Source organism: Notothenia coriiceps, unplaced genomic scaffold (genome assembly GCF_000735185.1).
Source record: "Notothenia coriiceps isolate Sejong01 unplaced genomic scaffold, NC01 NC01_scaffold00012620, whole genome shotgun sequence".
Lineage (NCBI taxonomy): Eukaryota > Metazoa > Chordata > Actinopteri > Perciformes > Nototheniidae > Notothenia > Notothenia coriiceps.
In genome coordinates, this window is record NW_011345321.1 from 582,251 (window position 1) to 609,762 (window position 27,512).

Genomic DNA, 27,512 nt, shown 5'->3' on the forward strand with positions numbered 1-27,512 from the left:
GCTTTTCACAGACATAATCAAAAACTGCTTGACAAAGCATTAAAATATCACACGAATGAAGAAGTGTTAAAAAAAAAAATACATTGTGAAAAAAAACACAATACACAATAAGAACATAGAATACAATAGAATAAAAGCACACAAGTTACCCGAACGCCTGCCCAAACAGGAATTTGACATTTTAAAAGAGTCTTCAGAGTCAGCGGACCGTAGGTGTGCGGGCAGAGCGTTCCATAATTTATAATAAATGTGAATTTAGCTTCATTTTACATGAGCGGACACAGCTACTGCCTAACATATCGTATTTAAAAAGAAAACATACACAAATGTCCAATACACCGTCCATTTCTATCCCCATCACTCCCGGCCGGTTATCCCCAGAGAGAAATAACACACTGTGTATGTTGTCGTTACATGGCATGAACGCATCAGCAGGTGGAATCCTAGACCTCATGTGGGCTTTTAAAGTGTCAGAACCCATGGGTGTTAAATTCACCTCAGTACGCCTCACAGGGTAAACAAGCCTCAAAGCACACACACGTGCGCACACAAACAGCCTGGAGCCGCAGCAACATGATCTGAAGGTGGGGATGAAGAAAGTGGTTTCTTTAATAGCAAGAGGGATTTCCAGGGGTGGCCTTACGAAGGACACAAATAATGGTCGAAAATGCTACGTTGGTCGTATCGCTTCATTAGGTGGAGAGGAAAAAGTCTATAATACCAATGATTCTAGCAACACTTTTATTAAAATTAAAAATATGTTTCAACCAGGGCTAATACTGTACATGTTTTTCTTGACAGTTACAGCTGATTGTACATATCTTCCTTTACTATAGATAATCACATCTTTATCACAACAGTCTCAGAAAACCTCAACAGTGGATTTAAAGACCCTCCTTCAATGCAAAACTTGTGCAGTTATTTGTCTTAAAGGTCACTTATTATGCTAAATACACATTTTCATGTATTTTATACATAAACATGTGTCCCCTCAGTGTAAAGAGATTCTGAAAGTTTCAGGAAAAATGATTCGCTCACTTTTTGTCCTGATCCATTTATATAAAAACCTGTCTGAAAATGAGCTGATCAGATTTTGGCCACTTTATGATGTCATAACGATTGTTTGGCTTGTGTTACCATTATCACCAACCAAGGTAACCCCCCCCCTTATCACCTGAATCTCCTCCAAGAGCACCATTGTGTTCTTTGTAACCAAATATCTCTCAGAGGGGCGTGGGGAGTAGCTCCTTATTTTCAAAGTAAGAGACAGAGAATCAGCACTTTTGAAACAGGGCTGAAACAGAGGGGATTATGGGATGCTGCAATGATCCGTTTGGTATTTGGAGCCAAACACTTCAGAGACATGTTTGTATAATTCTGAGACTTATAATATATTGATGAAAAACAGTATAATAGGGGACCTTTAAGATTAATTTGACAACATTCTGTAATATATTTTCTCTAACCTTTTTATGATATCATTTAAATTTGATGACATTCTGATTTTTGTTTAGTGCTAATTAGCAAAGGTTGGTTAACAGGATAAACCGTTAGCGATGTAATCATGCATTACACTCGCTTAGCATCAGCACGTTAGCATGCTTAAACACTAGTTTAGACAGAATGGTAATCATTAGACATACTAAAATCAGTATGCTGAACCAAGAGAAAATCAGAATCATACCTGCTAAATATTAACATGTTTTTTGATATAGTTATAAATAATGATTACCTTGCCGCAAACATCAGCATAGCATTGTGCTCGTATGCTGTACTGCCTCACAAAGCTAATAGCATGGCTGTAGACTATTAGCCTTCTCTTGGGATGCTAACACAAACACAAGTCTCCTGTGATGAGATCATCTATTGGTGATTCTGCAAAGTGTTTTAATGTTACTGTTAGTCATAAAGTCATAAATGCAGTGCCAGCATTCAAAATCATTTGTAAAAGGAAGTAGATATAGACTTGCGTCACAACAGCTAAATTGAGGAAATGAAGGCACAGATTGAAATATAATTCACTTATTGTTAGCTGATCCATGTACATTCTTGTGAGAATTCTGATTGGTTTATCATCTAATTGAAGGCTCAGACACAACATGACCCTGAGCATTGCTCATAGACACTTTAGCAGCATGGATGCTTGCTACAATGAGGTCTAAAGGTCCTGTGTTTCATTCTACTGTACTGTAATACTGTACTTAACTTCCCATTAGCTGCTTTGGAGGAGAAAGCAATACTTATTATGTCCTCCCTTTTTATTTTCCAGCTATTCAGGATTATGAGACTGCTTCAAAACACAGCGAGAACGACCGGCAGATCAAAGAAGGCCTGGAGAAAGCTCAGCGACTTCTCAAACAGTCCCACAAGAGGGATTACTACAAGATCCTGGGAGTGAAGAGGTGGGCACTGCAGTTTTGGTTATTGGATTTCTTTTTAAATAGGTGTTTTCCAGACAGGGAATTATTTTCGGGAAGTATCAATATGAGAATAATTGGGGTTTTTCTTATTCGTTTTTTTTTTTGGACAAATGGGTTGCTTTGCAAGGCTGCTTCAGAAATGTATTTGTTTTTCTTTTGGGACTGTATAACAACCGTTGCTCTGCAAAAAAATGTACAATTGACAATTTAACTTGTATTACATTTTAAGAAAGCCTTCTAACCCCAACTCTATGTCCAGCCTTATTAGGTCCAGCTTGTTTTGATAGTAAATGTCCCCCCCCCTCCTCTCATTGTCACAGAAATGCACAGAAAAAGGAGATCACCAAAGCCTACAGGAAACTGGCACAACAGTGGCATCCTGACAACTTCCAGAAACCAGAAGAAAAGAAGAAGGCTGAGAAGAAGTTTATCGACATCGCTCAGGCCAAAGAGGTTCTCACTAACCCAGGTAAGAAGTTGTGTGTTCTACAGAGTCGGTGGAAAGTTCTGCTGTCAGTCTCCGGTAAATGCCAGGCCTCCGAGGGGCTGCGGTGAACAGCTTGCTACTTTCTGTTCTGTTCAAGCAGCTTGAGACCCTTTATTATTTTACTGGGCATCCATTTTTTCAGTAAATAGTTTTATTCAAACATCTTGCAGAAAGAGGTAAGAGTATAGTATAGGCAGTCCTAGTGTGGAAATGTTACCACTATTCATTTCCTAATTTCACTAAAATACAACGTCATATTTGTAGTTGGTTTTATTCACAGGTTGCATTTTAACACTACAGTTCACACTCATGTCTCTTTGTAGTTAGAATTAGCAATCGCACATCGCAGTAATCCACATGGGGCATTAGTAATGTGAGCTTAATTCCTGAATTTAACTCAACTGAAATCCGGCCAGGTATCCATAGTAATTATAAAGGCCTATATGTTGTGTTTTATGTGTCCTCCCTAATTCATTTCTATCCTTCACACCAAAGACGCTCTGTCTCTGAAAAGACGTCTCCAACTAAAATTTGGACAAGACTTTTGGAGCGTGCTTTGGCGCTTAGTAGCCTTATACCGTGCTATACGACATTTTCTGATGAGCGTAGGGGGGGGGTTGCATGGAATTTCATGCTGTGGCTCAGTGGATTGAGTGCTGGACTTTGAATCAGGGGATAGCAAGTTCGAGTCCCACTGCAGTCAGCATGTCGTTGTGTCCCTGGGCAAGACACTTCACCCCAAATTGCTCCTGAATGTATGTTAGTCGCTTTGGATAAAGCGTCTAGTAATGTAATGAATTAGCCACATTTATTTTAATACTAACTCCTAGAAGGATTGATTTCTTATTCAAAATGAATGTTTTTTATTTTGTGGAATTGTGTGTTCTGATATGTTGTGTTTTTTCTAGAGATGAGAGCCAAGTTTGACCACGGGGAGGACCCCATGGATCCAGAGAGCCAGCAGGGTCATCCTCACCATCAGCACTTCCATCAAGGCTATCAGGGTTTCAATCCATTTGGCTCTGGATCCTTCAACTTTAAATTCAACCACAACTGAGGGAGCTCATATCCAGCACAGCTGGAGCGTTTCTCCTATTTCCCTTCCCATCTAAGAAGGGAGATCAGATCAGTGACATAAGGAATGCCATAAGTCTCTCAAAAAATGTGGAGCAAATTGTGACTTTAATTTAGTGACCTTAATTAAATAATGCATTTTTGTTGTTGAATGATACAACTTTGAATTCCGTTTCGGGAAGGTCTGTTGCTATGCTAACAAATATCTGCCATGTGTGAAGCAGTTTTTATGTCAAGTAGTTAATTCTGACACATCTTCTCCACGTTCACTAAGATACACATCCATTCAGAAGGTGCACTTTGTAAATAGGTACACTGCTATTTTTTATATGAATGGAGTTTTTCTGAACTGTAAATAAAGAAATATTTATGTACCTTGAGTTGAATATACGGGTAAGAGTATTGCTGTATGGAAAGGTCAGAGAGGTACTTTACTGCATTCATGGAGCGAAGCCACAGTTTGAGAAATAGTACTTCATCAGATTTAACCTTTTCCAAATTACAGCCATCTTTACGGCTTCTTTTCCACATAAATGTATTTTCACATGATGTAATGGTTTATGGCAAGAAACTAAATTACATTGTTAGGAAATTCATCGCTTGTAGCCCGTACAGAGCACGATCCTCTGACCACAGATTAAACAAAGGATTCAGTAATGATGGTTTTGTAGCAAAGATTTATTTTTACCAAACAAATATAAACAATTATATTTGACACAGCACAGTGAAAATGTTTAATTGGCTTTAAGACAAGGAAAAATGACAGTTGGCTTTGACTGAGCAGCATCACCCATTTTATTCCTGAGACAAAAACACTGGTTCATTGTGGAATTCTAATATTTGAAAGTAACTTCTAAAAAACTTCTACAACCCAAATGTAGCTAAGATGTAAACATACTGTAATAAGTTAAAATCATAGATCCTACCAATAGACCATGACCTTTAGTGTGCAAATGAGGACCCTTTGATCCACACCTTGGCAATGAGGTCCTGCCATTGGATAATCGCTAATCAGGGGCGGGGTTTAACCAACTGTAACTGCTGTTGGGCAAAGGGGTTGAATTTGTAATTTTACAAAACATGGCACTCCCAGCTTTAATTATAGTTGAATTGGAACCTCTATTTGAAATTGAAGAAGCAAAAGGGAGTACCCTTCCAACAAACATTCAAAACACATTTAGGGCAAATAAAACAAAGGTAATAAGACGTCCATCCAAGAATTTAAATGAACAATGTGTGAAACTGAACAGGCTCCAGATGTGTGACTGCTGAAGGGCTTGAGAATAGTTTCCAAGCCACCTTGAAATAAAACAAAAAGCCTAAAAATACATTTGAATTTCAACATAAGATATTTAATTTTTGTTTAACCTAATAAAGCCTCAGCCAATATAAATACAAGTTAGCAGGACTGTTCATACTGATCAATGAGTGATGCTGAACGTGCATAGTAATATTCAGACATTGGACTTTTGTTTCAGATTTCTGATATGATTTATAATAAAGGAGCAACTGGACAGGAGAGTGGACCAATGATATTCTACTTACTATAGATGATCAATAAGTATTAACTCAATAACCTGTATAAGGAATCTTGCAAGGGAAGGCTAAACTGAAAAAGATTTGAGGTAAACAAAAGACTTGACCAAGAATAAGAATGATACCCACTAATAAAGAACAGTCCCAAGTACTAATGTAACACTTTAACAGTAAGAAAGGACATTTAAAAACAGACTGGCTTTATGTCTATCACCACTTTGGTTTTGGCAAATTGATACGCAAATGCAGAAACTTTGTGAAACAGTTTTCCATGATAGAAAAACAGAACAAAAAGGGTCTTAGAAATGTGCCCTCTCCGTTCGATTCTTGCATACATTATCAGTGCAATATTGTTTTGATTTTCAAACACACGCCTGAGAGAGTGCTTTGACTGACCTCCCATCATTACCCCCGCTATGAGGATATTGTGGTTTGTTGATTTATTTATCTGTTTGACAGCATGATTACATAATTGATAACAGTACATGCCAGGTATTCATCCAAAGTGATGGAAGGGTGGGGCAGGATCACAAATAATGTTTCACTTATGGAATTTCTTGTCAAGTTCCTTCATAGTTAACTTGATTTACCATGGCAACCAAACCCTAACAAAGAACTTATTAGAGTGATGAAAGCACCCCGTAAGTTCCCAGTCAGCAGTTAACACTTACAATATGTGTTCATTTTGTAAGACTGTAGTAGCAGATATGGCATCTGAAAATATCACATCCTGCTGGGGATGCAACGCTCCATGGCTATGTTTAGATGGAATTGTCTGTCAAGCTTCACAGGTGGGCTGCGTGCAAAAAGGTTCTGTGTCCCCCCCCCACCCTCTCCAGGACGGGGCTGGCAGGCACTAAAGTTCATCACGCTGGTTGTCTAGGGGTGAAGGTAGGAGAAGAATAATGAAAATGAGCACAGTGGAGAGAGAGAGACAGAAAGGTTAATCATACATGAGTAGAATAGATCATCAGACTTTTCTTTCTTGTAAAACTTGGAATACATGATGTTTGATTTCAAACCTTTTTCATGTTGTGAGGCAGTGGGAGTGTGTTTTGGCGCTGGTGTGTCCTCCTGTCCCTGAACCCGCCTCAGTAGCTGTTTTATCTCGTTGTCATATTCTACCCACTCAGGCACGATCCTAGCTGCGGCCGTTAGCTTGGGCTCCTTGGTCCTCGGGTTATTGCACTGCAGCAGAGAGACAAAGCCAATCACTCATAGCACGCGGGCCACTTCCTCCTAACCAGTCGTTGTGTCGTTCCCAGCACTGTCCGTGGCGAGCATTGGAACCTAATTTGATTTCCAATTCTGTTAAAAGGACATTAGCCCATGTCTTGTGTCTGAATTACCACGATGAGACAATGCTTCCCATTCCAATCCACTGGAGCCCGTCCAGTCATTCTCTAAAGGAGTTTAGGAGACTACAGGATTGCTCCTAAATAGTTTCCTAAATGCCAAGTGCATCATGGACATTACACTGTAGAGGGGAATCCAGTCTTTTAGTGCTGCAGCAAATACAGTTCACCATTATCAGGAAAACCCTGCAAACATGACTAGAAAGTGGGATGAGCCCTTTGTTGATTATCAGCATGTTTCAAGACACAATACATATTTAAAAAAAGAAGGAAAAAGGGATTTTACCATCTAAAAAAGGTTGTTGATATTAATAATTAAACTTTATTTATATAGCACTTTTCATACAACACATGCAGCTTATTGTGGCAAAAATCATCATCTCGATTATTTGGGTCAATAATTGATATCACGATTATTAAAAACGATTATCCATTTACTTTGAAAACATCAATTTATTGAAAAAAAATTTGAAGATCTTTACAGTTGATTATCCTGAACTTTAAGTATAATTCAACTGAAAAACCAATAAAAAATAAAATAAACAATCGTTTTATTTCCATTATGTTGTTTTCATAATCGTTGAAAGCCAAAATCGTAATTGCGATTAAAATACGATTAATTGAGCAGCCCTAGCTCAAAGTGCTTTATAAAATGACGCATCACAAGTTCACAATAAACAAGGAATTCAAGACAAAAGGTACAATACACAAAGAAGAAGAAATGTATGATAATACAAATAAAATAAATAATGGTTTCTCTCTGGCAGACACAAGACAACTGAGTCCATGCAACAATATAAAATATAAAACCCCATAAAACAAAGTGAACATATAGGTACAACAGAAATACAAATAGAAAGATAATGGTAATAGAAATGCCATAATTCTACTAAAGGTTAAACGATTAAGAATTCAAATATACCAACGTAAAAATAAATATTGCTTTTGAAGCATGTTAGATTAATAAAATAAGATAAAATCCTTTAAGACCTATAAAATAAATAAAACAATATAAAGGTAGGTAAATAATAAAGACTAAAAGAACATTTAAAGTGCGGGGTTGCTAATAAAAAGATGTGATTGATAATGGAAGTCAAGGCTGTGGAACCTTTATATATACAGTCTATGTGTGGAACTCACCAGGTCGATGGTCTTAGCGGAGACTTTGGAGGTTTCATCGCACCACGTCTCACACCACAGCCACTCCTGAGGGAGAGACTTGATGGCCACTTGGTGGATCATGTTGTTAGGAAGGTCCTAAACAAACATTCAAACATATATCACAAATGTGGAATCTCAACAGCGTGTTTAGAATGCTATGATGTCCCTCAGAGCGGCGTACCTGGTCCAGGTTGGACAGGCTGTTGGGGTCCTGGCTCAGGGCCTGGTACTGGCCTCGTAATCTGTCCCCAGCGGCAATCTTCCGGAACTTCTTCAAATCTACTACGTACAGCGCGCTGGTTGGAATATAGGAGGGAGAGACATAAAAAGCAGGTGTGAGGAAACCATTTCCTGAAGGGAGGGCCCGTAGGAATGACTTCATAAAACAAATAATGACTTAATAAAGATAAATACCCTAGACACATTTGGATAATTGACCCTAATGTTTCATATTAATAAACCAACGTAGTAAACCTTGTTGTTTCACTTATTAGATCAGGGCTCCCACACCTTTATAGACAGGGGTGCACATAACTTTTTTAGTGAGTTACTCAGATGAGTACCAGGAGACAGCGTTTGGTACTCACCCCACACGAAGTGTGGTCCTCCTCAGTGTCTCCTTCACTGTCCTCTATTTACACTTTTTGAATGTGAGAGGATGAAGATGATGAAGATGCACTTCCCTGTCTCTTTTCAAGCCTCTGATTTGCTTTCTCCAAAACTTGTTGCCAAAACTGTGAAGTCCTTGCATTTCCTGAGGCCAAGTTGAAGGATCAAATACTAAGAAACGATCACATGACTTGAAGTCATATCTGATTTCAGATGTGGGAAGTTACGAAGTACACTTCTTCAAGTACTCTACTTAAGTGCCATTTTGAGATATTTGTACTTTACTTGACTTGAAGAAGTGTACTTCGTAACTTCCCACATCTGAAATCAGATATGACTTCANAAAGGGGGGTTTGAGGCTTGTTCAGGCAGGACTTCCCGCCGTGTGTGAAACCTCGGAGCCTGCCAGCTGTGTAAAGCTCGGCTAAATCCCTAAAAAAAAAAGAGGAAATCTGTCATTGCACAATTTAGAGGTGTCCGTCATCTGCCCCCAGCCCCCCCTCCTCATATCTTCACTCTTGTTTTTCGAATGTTCTCACAGCAGGTGATGATGCCTGCTTTTTAAAGAGGACCCCTCTGAAAAATCTACAGGGAAAATATGTCATTTTTGGATGTCATTTAAATACTTAGTTTGAGATATGTTGACGGCTTTTGAAACGTGAGAAGGGGAAGCAGTTCAGTTTAGAGAAGTACAACTATATTGGTGATAATTTGTGCGGAAATGCAGGGACTGATATCCTCAAGGGTCACAAAACACAATTGGCGAGTAGCTTCTTATTATTGCAAATATTGATTGAGATCCTGCTTAGAAAGGCTCCTCTAGTTGACATGTTCATATTATGTATTTAACACCATTACATTATGTTTTACCATAGTTTTAAGTGTTTAACATTTAGTATTTAAAGGAAATGTACATGCAACGTGCTTTCTATTCTGCTTTTATCTGTCTGAGCAAAGAAAATCTAAAGTCCCAGGCTTCTCCAAAAAAAAAAAAAATTGAAGAAATTAAAATATTGCAAAAGGAACTAATCCAAGCGAATGGTGCAAGGGACACAATTACCCTGTAAAAGTCTAAAGAAGTCTCAACTGAAAGCCATCAGACTATTGTAAAAGTTGCATTGTTTTATCCCTTAAATTATAAGTAATTATGTGCTTTATTTAAGGGGAAACGGGCAGTTTTACAAAGGGCAAACAAGCCTAATTTACGCTATCGAGTATAGACCCTAGTCACAGTGTAATATGTTTGGTGTAAAAACCGGTTCAAAGTGTGTGTAGTTGTAGTAAGAGCATTATATGTTCACCTGTTTCTCGTGCCAGCTACAAAACATGTCTTCAATCTACTTACAATGCACATTTTGAAGCTTAGTCACATTTGAATGCCTTACCTGCATAATAACAACAGCTTGATAATAACAGAGTGGGTGGGCTTGCTGTTGTGTCTCTTTGCTTCAGTCATGCTAACGTGGCTAGCAGCTAGCGGAGTGTGTAACCCACATCTAGCACGATGGCATTTCTGGGTGTCAAAAATGCACTCTTGTCTTTATTGTACACAATGTGAATCATGTCCACCGTGTTAGTACGGTTCCCCCTCACGATACTTCCTACAGTTTACATACAGAGCATTAACACTGTGAGTGTGTGGAGTAAACACAAACTCACATCCTTCATCTGTGATTTCACCAACGTCTTAAAAAACGTCATCGCTTCAGTAAACCTGTCCGCTTGTAAACACCACCTCCCATAATGCATTGCAGCTGTCTCTATAGGAGCAACATGGAAGCTAAAAAATGCCCCAAAATGTCTAATTTTCTTGAGTTTGTGGGTGTGTGTTTGACCCTTACCTCTCCCTGTAGGTGGGAATAAGACAAATGGACCCTCTAGGATAGAAAATAGCTCCTTTTGGTGTTACAATTATCTACATGTTTTGCTATACAGTAATTAGCTATTTGTTATCTAGTGGTTGATCTCATACTTGTCCGGATATCCCCTCCAGTGTAAGTCAGACAGAGGGAGTGCTGAGCTCAGCCATGAACAGAATACCCTGGAAATAATCTCCCTTTCCTTGTCTCCAGAACGTGTTGTTTTAAAGAAAGTAATAGATTGATAGTTAAAGATTTACTGGCTCTACTGCAGGGCTGAAACTAATGAGAAGTTCCCTTAATTATTAACCTCTTTCTAAAATAAGCAACGGATTCATCTATAAGTCGATCAACAGAGAAATATTAACAGCAGTTCATCGTTTAAATTACTTTATTAAGGGGAAATACCTCAGTTTTAACAATTGTGTACACCAAGTGATTACCTGAGAGGATACTTAGAAGATTAATTGATGATAAAAATAATCATTCGTCCCAAAGAAATGAAGAACGTGTAAAAAAAAACATGATTTTTAGTGAGAACATTTACGACAAGTAAGCAAATCCTTGTATTTTAAATCTAAAACCATCATTTTTGGTCATTTTTATTTAGAAATGACAGAACGAATGAAATCTAAGTTGCTTTTTTGTGGATTTTCTAACGTTATTACTCTGAAGAAAATCACTTGAAAACCTGTTAATCAAAGCCACTGCATTGGCTTATATCAGTGTGTTATGGCGCTACAGTTAATAGTTTCCTACAACATTAATCTTTCAGTCGTTTAACTTCCTGTCATCTTCTTCTTCTCTTGTTTTATTAAAGTAGTCTCTAGTGCAGCACGTCATAAATTACACACTAGTCTGTGTAACACACTGAGACAAATGAGAAATATCTGCGTGGTTTAAAGGGATCACTGCACTGTGTGTGTGTGTGTGTGTGTGTGTGTGTGTGTGTGTGTCTGTGTGTGCGTGTGTGTGTGTGTGTGTGTGTGTCTCTGAGTGTCTGTATGTGCTGACTGTGTGTGTGTACAGAGCTGATGACTGATGCCTCAGCAGCAGTGAGGCTGACAGCCACGGATGAAGAGGCCAGCCTCTGCCATGGCTGTAACAATTAATATCATTTCACATTCCTCTGCTGCAGTGGCAAGCCTCCCAAAATAGAAAGGAGGGACACAAAGGCACCATCACTGAATAGCATGACTTTAAGTGGATAAAACACTGTTACAATCACATTAAATGTAAACTCCCCTTGGCAACTGTTTAATAATACATGCTGGGATAGGAATTGTAAAAGTCGTGTTCTGACTGCCTCATTGTCTTCATTTAGATCCTCGGTCCATTTGGAGAGCAGGAAGAATTCACTGTGGAGGATTTCCAGTTGCTGCAGAAGATTACTCTGAGTGGTTCTGCAGAGAAAGTCAAAGACAAAGTGAAAGTGATGGGGCTGAAGCCAAAGCAGTATGTTTGTATTTGTATATCTTTTTGCATGAAGGCTACTGCATCTGTCTTTATCTGTCACCGATCAACATTTGAGCCCTTGCATTATTCAACGAAAATGGCAATTATAATGTGACTTGACACGTTTTTGATATTTGTTCTCTCTGTACCACACCAAAACTCTCATATGTAACTCTTCAAATGTATCAAGTGTTCTGTAATAAACTCAATATCAGCTTCTCAGTGTCGAGGTACAGAAGCCTGAATATATGTATGAGGCTACCTTGTTAACAGCTTGGCATCAGATTATGTGAGCTTTGTTTGACAACTCTTCTAAAACCTAGCATGAATAAATGATGGACTGTCCCTGTTACACCTTTTTTCCCTTAGCGCCAGCGACTTAGTCATGAAAGTCGATGCCCTCCTTACTGCAGCCCCCAAAGGAGAAGTCAGGAGGGATGTCCAATTCATCAAAGACAGTCACAGGTAGGAAACTCTGTTTACTGTCCTATTGGCTCTGCAGTCTCACAGCGAAGGGTTTACTCTTCTTTTGTTACAATAGATTTGAAAATTGCTATGCCAACATTTCAAGCAGTGCAGAAAGGCAAATCTTTTGATTTGCAGTTGTGCTGAATAAGGGTTGTTTAACCTTGTGTTGCTGAATCCGCTTTGGTGTGCTGTTCTCCTCCTCAGTGTGCTCCATCTCTCCCCGCGTGAACACGAGGTCTTCTATGATGTTGTGGCTATTGTTGACCCCCTCACTAGGGAGGCACAGAAGATGTCCCCGCTACTGATTGTAAGCTGAAAAGAGGATCATTTTTCTTCCCTTCCGATTCCTTATCCAGCAGGGACCCTTTAAAATCACTTTCACTGAAAGGAAGGGTCAGAAACACAAAGCTTTGCAAGGTTCAAAAGAATAGATTTAGACCATTGTTATTTCATTCTATCCGTACCTGGTGCTATGACCACATGTTTACTCTTAAACACATTGTCTCTGCTCAGAGATAGTTAAGCTTTCAACAACTCAAAAGCATTTAGTGAGTCTGCTAAACTTATCTAAAAGAAGTATCCTTACTTATTTAAGATGACTTGGAAACTGTTTTCGTAGTAGGCTTAGTTTCACTGCATCCCCTTGTCTGCTGCATCTTGCAAGAAGCTCGCTGTGGTGAAGAAAATGACTTGGTTGAATATGAAAACATGACTCACCATGCTTTTACAGGCAGTCAGACCGCCACATTCAGTAGCTGTTGTTTACTGCGCACACTTCACAAAAGTGTACTGCAGTATGCAGGAGAAATTAAGATGACGGCATATCAGCATTAACGCTAGTTTTAAGGAAGGTGGGTCAATGGGCTCGAGGCCACCGTTGTATCGTGAAATATGTGATGTAAGAATACATGTGCCATGACATTAAAGAACCCTTTACATTTCAGTTTAGTACGAGTAATGGTCAGTGAACCTAAAATATGCCTTCAGTCTCTTTGTTCAGCTAAAGGCATTGTGTGTCTGACACCACTCTGCTGGACTTGGCTCTCATCCTGTTTCCTATAACTGGGTCTCTTGTTCTGTCACTCCTGCAGGTGCTCAGTCAAGTGGTCAATGTGAGACTGCAGGTGTTTATGAATTGCAGGGCCAAGTTGTCCGAGATGCCCCTCAAGAGGTAAGCTCTTGCTCCAACAGTAATTACATTTTCCTGTTTGGCTTGTTTGTGTATCCTCTGTCCGCTGCATCTGTGCCTCACTCCTTCCCTTTGTAAGATTATACTGCAGCACAGATGCAATCTGCTTAATAACACCACCTTATTGCTTTGGGCCTCCCTTTGCATCCCTGGGCAAATTGCTTACAGCTTGCATTGTTACGTGCTCAAGACATGCAGTAGAAACAACACGATTAAAGGTTTGAATGAGTTCATTAACATTTACACCACTGAGTGAATGTTAGTCACTATGTTATTTAGGTGTTTTCTTCTTTAATTTGTTCCATAATGGACTGTCATTAGTAATGATAGTTAGAACAGTTATTTAAGTTAAATTCATCAATAAGGTGTCCTGTAAGAGCATTTTCTTTAATTCATTTAATTAATACCAAATGACAGAACATTTCCGGGAGGTTAACCCTCACATTGGAAGGCCAATTTATGGTTTGTATGTCTTCTGCTAAAACACTCCTGACTCATCACACTTCCTGTCTTCAGTGAAAATTGCCATGGTACACAAGTTCAACTTTGAATGTTATTCCTAACATAATTGTTCTGCTTTCTAAAGTACTGTCCTCACATTCACAAGTCATTACTATTGATCAAGAATCCTAAAACACTACCACTTAGGGATCTGATCACCTTTTTACATGACATAAGTAAATAGGATAATGCGCATCCTTTCAGTCTTTTTATGTTGTCATAGAGATACTGGTCATAAAATAATGATATCTGTAAATGAATTCCCTGCTTGATGTGATTGGGTTTATTGTATTCACTGGTATACTTCTCATAGTGTTACGACCGCAGCAGACCACAGGGCTGATCTCTTTTCGACTTTTGGTGGAATTGATCAGCTTTCAAATTGGAACCAGTCCAATGAAGATTGTGTGTTTCCCCTGGTGTGCGAGGTTTCTCCTTATTACCTGCAACACCCCCCTCACCACTCTCCTGTGCGGTGCTCGCAGCCTGGACTCTGCCCCGGTCCACAGAAACATGGCTGCCGTGACTAATACATCACTTTTAGATAATCTTTCTGCGAATAGGAAATGTTGTGCCTTAGCTTTGAAAAATAAGAAGGCATTCAAAATAAATATAATTAGCATTGGTTATGTTTATCATCAGCTACGGTGTTTACACTGATTATGACTTCTCTGTGTCAGAGGGCATACTGGAGAAAAGCAATTAGCATTAATATTAGCTCGGAACTAGCCTCGGTGACAACTCTTGAGTAATAACGAAGGAAAAGAACATTTCTGGTACACAGACCACCCGCACATATTCCTGTTATTGGCCAAGCAGGCACACTGGCAGTAAAAACATTAGATTCCTAACTTTTAGGGGATTGTATATACACGGCTGTCACAAAAGAGCCTATCCCTCCTGTCCTAGAAAAGAGACGATTGCACTATATGTCATCATTGTAATGGTTTCTGAGGTGTACTGTGTGTTTGTTGGATGGAATTGTTGACTCAGAAAAAAGTCCTGGAGGATATCCATCATTTTATGTCTTTCAATGTTCCACTCTACTGTTATATATTATGTTAATCTGCAAGGCCAGCACTTATATTTGAACCAATGGTTATCTGTTTTCACAGCTTTTACCGCTTTGTCTTGGAGTCTGATGTGAATTTCTTGGCCAACGACACAGTGTCTCCAGGACCAGTTGCCCGCTTCCTGGATCTCCCAGAATCCCCCCTCCTCACTCTCAATATGATAACACCGGAGAGCTGGATGGTGCAGGCTGTCCGCAGTCCCTACGACTTGGACAACATCCTCCTGCAGGAGGTATCCCGCTCCCCAGTCATTGTTAGCAGCAGTCTAATCGCTCTCACCTCTTAATTTGGGCCGTGGTGCAGTCTATTAATCATCCCCTGTTGTTGTTCTTTCTCTTCTGTACTTTCTTGTTTGGCTCCAGGTGAGCGGGATGGTGACAGCAGAGTACGAGCTGGAGCACCTCTTGCTGGAGGGCCACTGCTTTGACCTGTCGACCGGCCAGCCCCCCCGCGGACTGCAGTTCACCCTGGGCACGAGTCGAGACCCCATCATGTATGACACTATTGTCATGGCTAACCTGGTCAGGAGCTTTCTCTACTCAAAGCTAAAGTTACCAAGACAGTTTCTTTGCACTGTGTTGGATATTGTTTATGAAAGGGCTATCATCGTAGTTAATCACCGTACTAAGTTTGATACAGAAACTGTGAAAACAAGTGTGAGTTTAATGCTTACAATAATTACTCGAGCCCCTGCTGTTTTAACTACAACAGGGATATTTCCAGCTGAAAGCCAGTCCTGGTGCCTGGACCCTGAGATTACGTCAAGGGAGATCAGAGGATATTTATCAGGTTCTCACGTGAGTATTCACACCACTTTCAATTCCTATCTCTTCCTTACAGACATTGATATACTATATATTAAACATAAAATATATATTAGGTAATGATACTAATTCAGGCTGCTTCTTAAGTAGCACAGCATGAAGGTTGTTTTCAGCTACCTCTCCATTTCATGCCGGTAGCTATGAAGCCCATCACTATGGTAACATAGAGAGCTGCTGACAGTGTAGCAGCTGAAGGTTTTGATGAGTGCAGGGAGTTCTGCTCGCTACAGAGCGGAGAGAGACAGGTAGGAGGAGAGGGATGCTATTAAAGAGAAGACAAAGTGGAGGGATGATTCAGCTGGTCGCCTGCCATGCCAGACAGCGAAATATCAGCAGAATGTGTTTCAGTTTGGACGGCGTAGGTGTCAAAGGCTGCATATACTAGACACAGCGTGTTGGCGCTGTCTAATTTCCCCGGACAAATAAAAACATATTGTGCTTTGGTTGCTTTGATGCTTTTTGAACAGAATACAAAAAAACATCCATGTATTCTTTTAATTCTGGACTTCTAATTGAGAAAAAAGTCAAATTTGACCCAAGCCAAATTATTTGTAATTTTTTAAAGGAACTAATAGCTCATAATATAAATTCTGCATTACATGATAATCAAGAACCCTGAATCCAGTCTGCATACTCAGCTGTACTGCTTCCTGCACGAGGTGTCCCTACAATCACACATATTGTCCTCTCTGGCTGTCCTCACACAAGATTTAGGACACATACAGCCCTTGGTTCCTCTGGAATCATATCAGACAACCAAGATTTATTCCCCAATCCTCCAGGTGAAGCTAAGAGGTGATGTCATTTTTCACCTTGGCAGTGTCATTATTCTTGTGGTTAGCGGCACTCTGCTCTGGTTAGGTGGCCGATCAGAGTCTAGTGGGAGTGTCTGTGCTCTCCGTTCTCCGAGCCTGCGTTTTCCTGTTCCGCCCCGCGCTGCCACTGCGTCTTGCCCTGACAGCGACGAATGAGATGGCCCGCTCTCCTCTCCTCAGAGCAGGGATACAGATTGATCTCTGGCGCTTTCTAACACAAGCCCTAAAGGCTGAGTTGCATCAGTGACAGCAGAGGAGGCAAAACACAAGCAGCACTTTGGGCCCAATGAGGAGGGGGCATTTATCATAGTGATAAGGTTAGTTTTTTGCCTTTAGTAAGCACTGGAGTCGTAATGGCTCGCTGTGCATCGTAGCCTTTTGCTCATCTCTCCCTGAAGCTTGCTCTCTGGTGTTTCACCATGCAGATCCTGCCTGCCAAAACACATTCTCCACTGGACACATCTGTCCTAAAACAATTACAGTGAAAGGCAAGTGTTATACAATCAATACAGAACAGAGTTTCTCATTAAGTCTGCCAGTATGTGGCTGGGAAGTAGTGATGGATAACATACTGGTGAGGTAATTCTAAATGATGATGATGATGGAGGACAATGAATATGATCAGAGTGTGACCCTGGCAGATGTCCCATTATCTTCCCTCAGTGCATGCTCTCACTGTCAGTTAGTTGTATGTCCATTATCTGCTGTTGTCTCCGTAAAGAAAGGAGCTCATGCACTACACTTTTCTTTCACTGTTGCTATGGGTAAAACATGCAAACCAATCTCCGTCACTGGAAAACATGGAATCAAGTCAGACGGATTGGTTGAGTTGTTTTATTAACTTATAAACTACAAGGTGATGCTGATACAGACACTTTATATGTAATAATGACTTTGCTCTATATTGTGTCATTGTATTTTGTCCCTAGACTTTTAGTGTACACTTTTTTACTACTGTCAAGTTTAAAGTTTGGGATAAAAGATTTCTGAGTTCATTATTATATCACAATGAATATGTATATCATAAAATATACTATATAAACATTACCGTAGTATAACCGTATCAAAATCAAACAGTTTCGCACTTTAATGTGTCCAAAAACACACATTTTATCATTTTCTGGAATTGCTATTATTTTAAATTATTTCATGTTATTTTGACTGCTGATAGATTTTTTGATGATAGATTTGGTTTGTTAAGTTTGAATAAAGATGCGGCCTTCCCTCTGTTATTCTCACTAACTGCAGATCTGTTATCTGTTATCTAGATTTCTTCATTCTTTGATTTCCAATCTTAAGTGAGTGTGATGATTTTTCTCTCTTCGTCCACTTTTTCAGGCACGATGGAACGGATTCCCCTGCAGATGCTGGTGATGTCCTTGTTGTGCTGAACAGTTTCCACAGTAAGATCATCAAAGTCCGAGTGAGTGTTTTTCCAGACCTTTATAGAGTACGTTAGATTTCTAGTAGCACTGGGCATTATGAAGCGTGCAGTAAAAGGCTCTAGCTGGTCACACATTGAGGATATGGGGATGAATTTAAGCAGTTTATAATAAAACCACTGATGCAATGATTGTTGTGCGTCTCCTTCCACATTATAGGTACAGAAAAAGGCAGAGAAAATCAATGAAGATCTTTTGAGTGAAAACAGTGAAAGTAAAGGCATATGGGACTCCATAGCAAGGTGTGTAATCGATTCTCACACATCTTACATTTGGTTGCTTTAATAACTCTCCCTCAGCCAACTGGGAGTAACCACTGTGGGCTCATTGATTTGTGGGTCTGCTGATGTTCCTTCTGTTTGTCAAATATACCTTGTGGTTTCAGGAGATCTAATTCCTCCCCTCGATCCAGACTGCAATATTATGCTGTAAGATCTAGTCTTGCAAAGAATATGTGCTTCTGTAGGTATGTGTGTGTGTGCACACTTCCTAACTGTTTGATCCTGTCTCCTCACTTAATGCCTGCTGTGTGAAGTGTTTGGAGCACTTTTGAAAAAAGGTAGGCAGTGTTGTTGCAAACCATTTAACACTTAAAGCTTCCTCATATTCATTAGCATGCAGTTATTGGTAACTGTTTGTAATGAGAGAGAATGTTTTTATGAGAAATTATAATGTAAAGCTGTGTTTAAATAGGATGTTTCATTTTCATGTGCTCTTTGGCATTCATTCATTTATCAATGTGGTCATTTTCAGAATATCTACAGCACTACATGAAATGGTGTATCCTGCTTTATGTCCATGTCTAAGAGTATGACAAATATACATATAACTTTACTCCTTGAGTAAACATCAGCTGTAATTGTTTGCTGACGGAAACATTTAAACTATTTCCACACCTCACTTTAGCCTCGATTTTCTGCCTGACAAACGTTTCTAGAGCTCACGGACAAAAGCCATCAGTCACAGAGTGGTGTTCGTATCTGCTAGGGCGGCTGTGGTTCAGTGGATAGAGTGCTGGACTTTAAATCAGGGGGTACGAAGTTCGAGTCTCACTGCAGTCAGCATGTCGTTGTGTCCCTGGGTAAGACACTTCACCCCAAATTGCTCCTGTGGGGATTGTCCACAGTACTGAATGTATGTAGGTCGCTTTGGATAAAAGCGTCTAACTAATGACATGTAATGTATGTGTGGACTGCTCAAAGATAGCAGACGTTTCCTAGAAGTCTGACAGGCTAAATATCTGACCCTGTCATGAGCAGTTCGCCAGCCAATGAGAGCGCAGGACTTGTGACAGATGAAATATCGCCTCTTGGCTGAAACGGCCACATTTACAGCAACGTCTATTAATGTGCACTGTCCCTGAAATAAGGGTAAACCTGCAGGAGGGGACGCCTGTAGCCTTTAAACACAGACCAAAGTTATGTTGCACACGCAGGGTAATTGGTTAAGAGTAAAGATGTGTGGAAACATTACAAAGCATGAGCATTGAACCAGTTATTTACTGTCATGCCTCCTGTGTGTTTTAGTGAAGTCAGCGGGGATTCCTCCTGGTGAAAGACGATGCTCATGTTGTGTGAAAACCACATGGACTTTAGTTCTTTCTATACAAAGACAGCCAGTTGTGTAGTGTAAACAATGAAGGGACATTCTGATCATGTGACTGCGGACTAGCCGTGTATGTTTACCGTCATACTGTAGAGCAGCGGTTCCCAACGTTTTTCAACTCAGGAACACACAACAAAAATGTTTGCGGCCCACATTCAACCATCAAAAATACGGAGGCTAAGTAAAGTTCTGATTGGTCAATTCAGAACATGTGGCACGTTAATCCAGTAGTACAGACCACTGTAATGGCCGTTGCTAAGGAGGATCAAGAAAAAGAAAGGAAAAGAGGTTCAAATAAAAAAAAAAACTTATAATTTTTTTCCACACAAATCATAAGGTTTTGCAAATGATTTGGCGACCCACTTGCAATGCCTTCGCGGACCACTAGGGGGCCACGGCCCACAGGTTGGGAACCGCTGCTGTACAGCAGTGCTTCTCGAAGTGTGGTCCGCGGACCACTGGTGGTCCGTGAGTATATTGGTAAAATGTCATATTTGAAATAAATAAATGTGTTTACGTTTTCCGCACTCTCGCAGGAATATCTCCGCAATGGAGCGAGCTTAAGTTTCACTTTCGATTGCATGATATAGCCCAGCGCAACACCTTCATCACACATGTTGCCACTTGTTTGTACCATTTTCAGGCGATTTGTAATCTGTTCTAGATATTTGTGGAGTTAGGTGGTCCGCGAGGGTTTTTTTTTTGGTTAAGTGGTCCTTGGTATGAAAAAGTTTGAGATACACTGCTGTAGAGGTATTGGTAGTACAGTGATTCTTATTGTTATTTAAGGGTATTGGAAGGTCTTTGACCATGTTTATCCAGGTTATCTGGGAACATCGAGCATGGTTGGGCGATACTAGCCTTTGGTCCCTGCGTTATTGCAAATAGAGCTGTGATCTCAGCAATACATTAAGAGCATTCTTGGTTCTGCTGTCTGATCGGGAAGCTTTCTGTAAAGGTATTCTGGGCTTGTCCATCTGGGAGGGCAACCCCGGGCGGAAACCGAACAAAGTGAAGGGATTACAGATCCCTCCTGGCCTTAGCATTTGCTTTTAGGAGCTCCAGGACCTCATTTGGGCTACACTTTACACTCTGTCATGACCAAGGGGAAAAGAGCTGGAAGTAGTGAGATGGATGAATAGATTTATAATTGAATGTAATCTTAAGACCATTTCCCATGGTATGGCTGAATTTGAGTAATGATAATACTTTTAACATTAAAAGGTTAAGTAATAGGTTGAATTAGCTTGTTCCAGGAGGCATAGCATCTTCTTTAGTGCCAGTGAATCATATTAAACTTAACCACATTTCTACACATTGCTCTGGAGAATATAACAATAAAGTCCTCATCAGTCCTACTTAACATCCAGTGAAGGTTTGGAAATGATGACTAAATAAAGCAGTCATTGGATAAAAGATGAGCAAAAAACACACTGGAAACCATCCAACACAATTATGTTTGTTTTACAGATGACCCACACAATGAAATCAGTGTTTTGTCATCGATAGAACAGAATGCTTTTGCATAAATATATTTAAAAACATTTAAAAATGACTGCGCAACTTAATAATAGCGTCAGAATAACAGCAGTAAAAGGGTCTGAAGATTTCAGCAAACATTATGTACACCTCGACGAGTTATCTTAGAAAGTGTTGGTAGTTTAAAAGCAAAGAAGTCTTTTTACCCATCACTTCATTTGTAACCTCAGAATGCTTTGATGGATTTGCTTTGTTTGGCGAGACTGAAGGCCATGTATTGATCGAACACATCTGAAGAATTAGTGATGTGGATCGAAATTTGAGTGAGTGAGTTTTTACAAATGATCTCATCTCTAAGGAGAGCTTTATCTGTGTAGAGTAATAATGAGGCTGAGTGAAAATAGATTTATTTCCATTTCGACATGCTTTCAAACCTTTTTCTTCTTTGTGTCCGGCTGGAAAAGGAAAATGAAGGAACAGAGCTGTCCCCCATGAGTGTTGGGGGTCTCTTCTTGCTTTGGTTGTGGGTTGGTTTTGAGACTTTTCCATGAGGGTCTCACACCCCGGCAAACAGCAACAGTTAATACTTTGAAGAGTAATAGAAAACAAAAGGTACAATACATCTTCTATCAGTTTGTTTGTGTGTGCTTATGGCAAACATCTTGTCTGTGTCTTTGTAGATTAAGCAGAGTAATTATATCTGTGTGGAGATCATCCAGAGTTGTAGGAAAACTAGTAGAATTGTGTCCTGGTAGTGTTAGTGTCCATCGCTCAGGATTTACTCAGAGCTTTGTGGATACTTCCAGAGGTCCAGATTATCTGGACAGTCAGCCAAACGGGCTCTCACCTGACTCTCTAAAGCTGCTTATCTGCGGGGTTGTGGGGGGGGGCCTTTATAATGGCTGGCTTAGTCATGGCAGGCAGCCGGTATCCCCAGACCCTACTGATGTGTGGTGACTCCCTGAAAGCCAACTCAACCAGAGAGAGCTTTGGTTTGAAATGGGAGATAAACACTCTGAGCAACGTGCAGCATCATGGGCCATTGTGTGTTTGTGTTGTTTGGATGTTACTTGCTAACCAGACAGTTTCTTACTCAGTATTTGCATGTGAGAGTTGCTTTTAGAGGACGAGTAGCGGTATGCTCCCTTCACACCTCCCCCCCCCTTCTCACTGGTGTCATCCTGGAGCCTCGGGCCCAGCCTGTGTTTGTGATTGAGTGTGGGAGAGACTCTCCTCCCCTCATCAGCAGTCTGTTACCGACAAGGACACACAGTTTGACTGCAGACACATCCACCCTCCAGCACAATGCCTGATTTCTGTCCGCTAAATGTGCCCGGCATCATGAGACACTGCTCTTCTATAGAGTTAGGGTGTGGAGAGTGTCCTTCTGAAATATAGGGTTTGTGCTGGTATCTCCACACTGTATTCAATTAACTTTTTTAAACCTTGATTTTCTAATTGTTGGTTAACCTTTCGCTAACACCTAGCTATTTACTTCAGTTTCACTATCTTCTAGCAGGCAGGATTAATAAGTGTCCCTTTGGGCTATTTCCTTCCTCTCAGACGCAGTGATTTATTTTCCCTTTCTTGCTGCTTTGGTATTTTCGTGTCCTGGGGTACTCCAACGTGGGAGGAGCTGCTCCACAGTGGACCACATGTCATATCATTTGCTTCAAATGTGATTTGCACTTGGACCATATCAAAAATGCACTATGCACAGTACACCCATGTTGTGTTCTGTTTTCATCCCGTTCATTAGTAAAAGCAGCCATAATACACTTCCCTTTTAAAGTGTTTTCTTTATGTCTGCCAATTGGCATGTTTACTAAATTAATGAATTCCAACAACCTGTTTAAAATAACTGCATCACTAGTTCATGCAGTGCAAATGAACAGGGTTAGAAACGGTAACATCCTTTGGAAATAGTTCATTCAGTTACATGAGAAAATTATAATTTAAACCTCTCTGTCCTATAATAAATGAACCCCGTCGGGTCCCACCAGGTTATCAGGCTTACCAGAGTTACCTCCGACATAAATGGTGCCTCAAGCTTTGCATTATTAATGGCGCCGTGATGTGTAGCTGAAATGTTTTGGAGAAATGATGCAACCACCGGCTTAAACACTTTCCTTTGTCTCTTCTTATATAAACATTCTTTTTGCAATGGGTCCAACCTAATGAATATATACCAAATATTAACTCGCCGGTTTGTTAAAAAAAGAGAACCAGCGAGGCAGAAAAACACTAAATCACAACAAAAGAGACATGCCTTCTTGTGTAGGTCCCTTTCCTAGACCTACTACCACTACTCTCTCTCTTTCCACCGATCGCTCGGAGTTCAAATCACTCTCTGCGGCGGCCGAGCTCCCTGCCGTCATTACGGCACGTTCAGCTTGACCTAACGTTACATTTATTTTTCAATCAATGCATTTGACGTTGTGTGACTCCCATCATGCAATGCATTCAGAGAAGCAGCTCAGGCCAAAGAAACAATAAGCAAGGCAGACAGCGGAAGTAGTGCTGCCTCTTTTTTCACAATCATTTTTTATTAGATTATGTTTTCCTTTTTTTTTACAAAGCTGTACAATGTGAAGAGCGCACTCTGCAGCTGTATCCTCAAGCTGAAGCCTAAAGTGTTTATTATACATTTATGTTTATAATGTTACCAAAAGCTTAAAATCCATGACGCGCTTAGTGCTCCCGTTTCAAATGTAACAGCGTAACTTTGACTTACTGTTTTATCGATTGGATAGAAATCATTTTAGATAATGCTCTTCGTATGGTGGGCTAAAAGTTAACATGTCACAGCTACTCCCAGTGTCTCGGTTATATCACATAATTATCTAAATGATCTAGATCCTGCAGAAATCTACATTGATATGAAAATCATGGCTTTCCTTACCATCGATTCATTCAAATGAAACGCCACTGCTTCAAAGTATTGCATGGTTTGTCTGGAAATGCTTTTTTTCTGGGTGTTATTATAATGATTGCTCCTGGTTTTCTAAAAAAGCATGGTGTGTGCGCTGGCTTAGTCCTGATTAACTTTCACCGTGAATACGATACCAGTGGCTCACGTTCCGTCCTCTCTTTCACAGCATCACAGGTGGCGGCTCCAAGAAGGATGAGGGCGAAAAGCAGAAGGAGGACGTTCTCAACATATTTTCTGTGGCCTCAGGACATCTGTACGAGCGCTTTTTGAGGTGGGTCACCTTGAGTTCACAAACACTCACACGCTTCCTTCCCAGGCCCTTCATGCTGCATTCCTTTTAGCCCTGATCCTCGAGCTGATCCTTCAATCTTCCTTCACCATTTCAGAATAATGATGCTGTCCGTCCTTCGACACACAAAAACTCCTGTTAAGTTCTGGTTCCTCAAGAATTACCTCTCACCGTCTTTCAAGGTACTTCCCCTTTCATTCTGTTTTTCCCGCCTAGAGAATAACAGGTCCTTCAGAGCTTTATTTCGAATAAGAAAAGGAATTATCCGAGGGTTGTTCCCTTTTTGTAATAGCCTCTCAGTCTTATGGCCTTTTTATGCTTGTAACATAATGTCTGGAACTCACAAAATAACCAGCATTATATTTGTACTACTGGGCTGAATTGTGTAATATTTTTGTCATTTCTTTCTAAGTCCTCCTTATAGATGTTTGTTAGCCTATCAACAAGTATTAATATAATTTTAGCACTTTTCTTAGGTGTTTAGTTAATGAGAAATGTGCCCTCATATTGGATTTATTTACCCTCTGGTGTGTTTTTTGGGGTGTTTTTAGGAAACCATCTCTGAAATGGCCGAGGCTCTTGGCTTCCAGTACGAACTGGTGCAGTACAAGTGGCCCCGTTGGCTCCACCAGCAGACTGAGAAGCAGCGCATTATCTGGGGATACAAAATCCTCTTCCTGGATGTCCTGTTCCCGCTGGCTGTGGACAAGATCATCTTTGTGGACGCCGATCAGGTAGGCCTCAAATGAAAGTGTCACAGGAAGGAGCTAGGTGTGAGTGTGTGGTTGAAAGTGAAAGACAGGTCGAGATATCAGTTCCAGCGCCGGTGTGAAGATTGGATGAGAACGCCGCTGAGGGTCGTCCCTCCTCTCCGGACTCACCAATGTTCTCGCTCTTTCTCTCGCAGATAGTTCGGGCTGATCTGAAGGAGCTGAGGGATTTCGACCTGCAGGGAGCTCCTTATGGCTACACTCCGTTCTGTGACAGTCGCAGAGAGATGGAAGGTTATCGCTTCTGGAAAACCGGCTACTGGGCCTCACATCTAGGACACAGGAAATACCACATCAGGTAGTTCTTTAAAAAACTGTGAAGGGAGAGCATAGCAGCACCAACTGCTTGACTTCTGATATGCTACCTAATGTTCTATTATATACTATCAACATCAACACTATATTCCTCTTTCTGATATTTCCCCAAGTTTAGAAATAAATAGTTGTCTCCATTTATTGGAATTGATGTCCTTGGAGGCTATTCACTCAGTATTTATTTGAGGACTGTTATCAAATGTGTCTATGCTATGAAAAGCAGAATGAAAGGTTTCAAGGAAGTCTTAAAAAAAAAACTAAACATATAATATATCTCTCACAATGATGGAAATACATTCATCCAGTAAAGAGTCTAGTGGAATTATTCATCATTTGGCAATAACATGTTTTTGTTGTTCCTTCTAAGTTCCAGATATAAAAGAGGAGGAACTGGAACATGACTTGTGTATTCTTGTACTTCGAGGCTGGAAATACTGCTGTTGTTTTGTCTTTCCTCCTTCCTACGATCTATTTGGATCTCAGAAACTGTAAACCCAAGAGAAAGCTTAACGTTTCCCACAGTGTAGTGTTGCATCTCATCCTACCCACGCAATATAATTGAACCAATCTGCCAGAAGTTCGCTCACTTTGATTTGTCAAAAGAGCATTGTTTTCTTCCAGATTGCTTTTTTTGCAGTCAAAAAATATATACACCATTTTAATGTTCCAAAAAAGAAATGGTGGCTGCGCTACAGTACTGTGTTCATCCAGTTTCCATGGTGATTGGACCTCACCAATTATAGTTGCAGTTCTTGTGGCTCTGAAAATAAAAAGTTCAGATTAGTGTGGCACCGAGTTCTCCCTTTGTCAGTGTGATGGCAGCCAGTGGCTGAGCAGAGTGCAGAGCTGTCATTTGATTGGATGCCAGCGTGCTGCTTAGCTCTGTGGGGGGGGGACAGATGCAGCGAGGGTTTAATGATCTGCATCAGTGAGCCCAGGTAAAGAGGAGGTGGTGAAATCAGCTGGCAGGACTAAAACTACAAGTAACCCAGGGAATCCTTAAAAGTTTGGGAATTTGAGGGGGAAAGAATACAAGTTGAAGTTGAATGGAAACGTTTAGTTCTGTAAAGCCTCATCATTCTCATCCTAAAGACTCTCAGGGTTGTAAAAGTGGTCATTGTGTCACAGTTCTTGAATTTGAAAGAATGTACCTTGAAAGTAATTAAAATCCATATCTAAAAACAGGGGTGCACATAACTGGTACGCAGGTACGCATGCGCGGCAAAAATCTGAATTGCGTAACGTCACTTGTGTCACTACGCGCCTTTGCGTACCTCAAAACATCTAAACAAAACACATATTTCGTCTACACGCGTTTCTTGTCAACAGTCAATGGAGTAAACTACGAGACATGTCAAGAATAAACAAAGACATTAGCTACGTTGCCGTTTCGCTCCCTGCAAAAGATCTTCGGACTTTCTGTGACTGACTGAATGGGTGCTGGCCGAGCCGCGCAGGACATATCCGACGGACCTGTGAAGCTTTACAGGAGGCAGAGGCTTAGATCACCGGACAACAGAGTTGGTCACTGTGTGCACGGACAGGGTTAACGTCGGTATGAACAACAGAATTGTGCCAAAACTCCGCCAACTGGCTGCAGTGGGAGACTCCCCCTGTGCACATTCTGTGCCCCATACACACTGGAGAACTGCACAAAATCAGCTGATCACAACGTTCACGCTTTGTGGTCAAGCTGCTGCAGTTTGATTTACAACAAAGTGGAGTAAAACACATAGTTGCAAACTTACTCAGGGTGATATGGAAGAGTTTGAGACAGAGGTGGAAGAAGTACTCAGATCTTGTACTTGAGTAAAAGTAGAAGTACTCAGATCTTGTACTTGAGTAAAAGTAGAA

At 40.5% G+C, this 27,512-nt stretch overlaps 2 protein-coding genes across 2 annotated transcripts in view; one reads left to right on the forward strand and one right to left on the reverse strand.

Moving 5' to 3' along the window:
* The window catches only part of dnajc3a (DnaJ (Hsp40) homolog, subfamily C, member 3a), a 10,876-nt gene extending 6,521 nt beyond the window's left edge, over nucleotides 1-4,355 (forward strand). The window contains exons 10-12 of the mRNA XM_010773577.1: nucleotides 2,206-2,402; nucleotides 2,741-2,889; nucleotides 3,816-4,355. Coding sequence (XP_010771879.1) covers nucleotides 2,206-2,402; nucleotides 2,741-2,889; nucleotides 3,816-3,964 — 495 coding nt within the window. The 3' untranslated portion in view covers nucleotides 3,965-4,355. The remainder of the gene's footprint in view (nucleotides 1-2,205; nucleotides 2,403-2,740; nucleotides 2,890-3,815) is intronic.
* A 1,527-nt stretch (nucleotides 4,356-5,882) lies between these two features.
* Nucleotides 5,883-27,512, reverse strand: part of uggt2 (UDP-glucose glycoprotein glucosyltransferase 2) — a 38,420-nt gene continuing 16,790 nt past the window's right edge. Inside the window, exons 24-30 of the mRNA XM_010773578.1 lie at nucleotides 26,124-26,126; nucleotides 20,430-20,432; nucleotides 16,129-16,273; nucleotides 8,215-8,429; nucleotides 8,013-8,129; nucleotides 6,540-6,705; nucleotides 5,883-6,396 (exon numbers count right to left, since the gene is read on the reverse strand). Coding sequence (XP_010771880.1) covers nucleotides 6,374-6,396; nucleotides 6,540-6,705; nucleotides 8,013-8,129; nucleotides 8,215-8,429; nucleotides 16,129-16,273; nucleotides 20,430-20,432; nucleotides 26,124-26,126 — 672 coding nt within the window. The 3' untranslated portion in view covers nucleotides 5,883-6,373. The remainder of the gene's footprint in view (nucleotides 6,397-6,539; nucleotides 6,706-8,012; nucleotides 8,130-8,214; nucleotides 8,430-16,128; nucleotides 16,274-20,429; nucleotides 20,433-26,123; nucleotides 26,127-27,512) is intronic.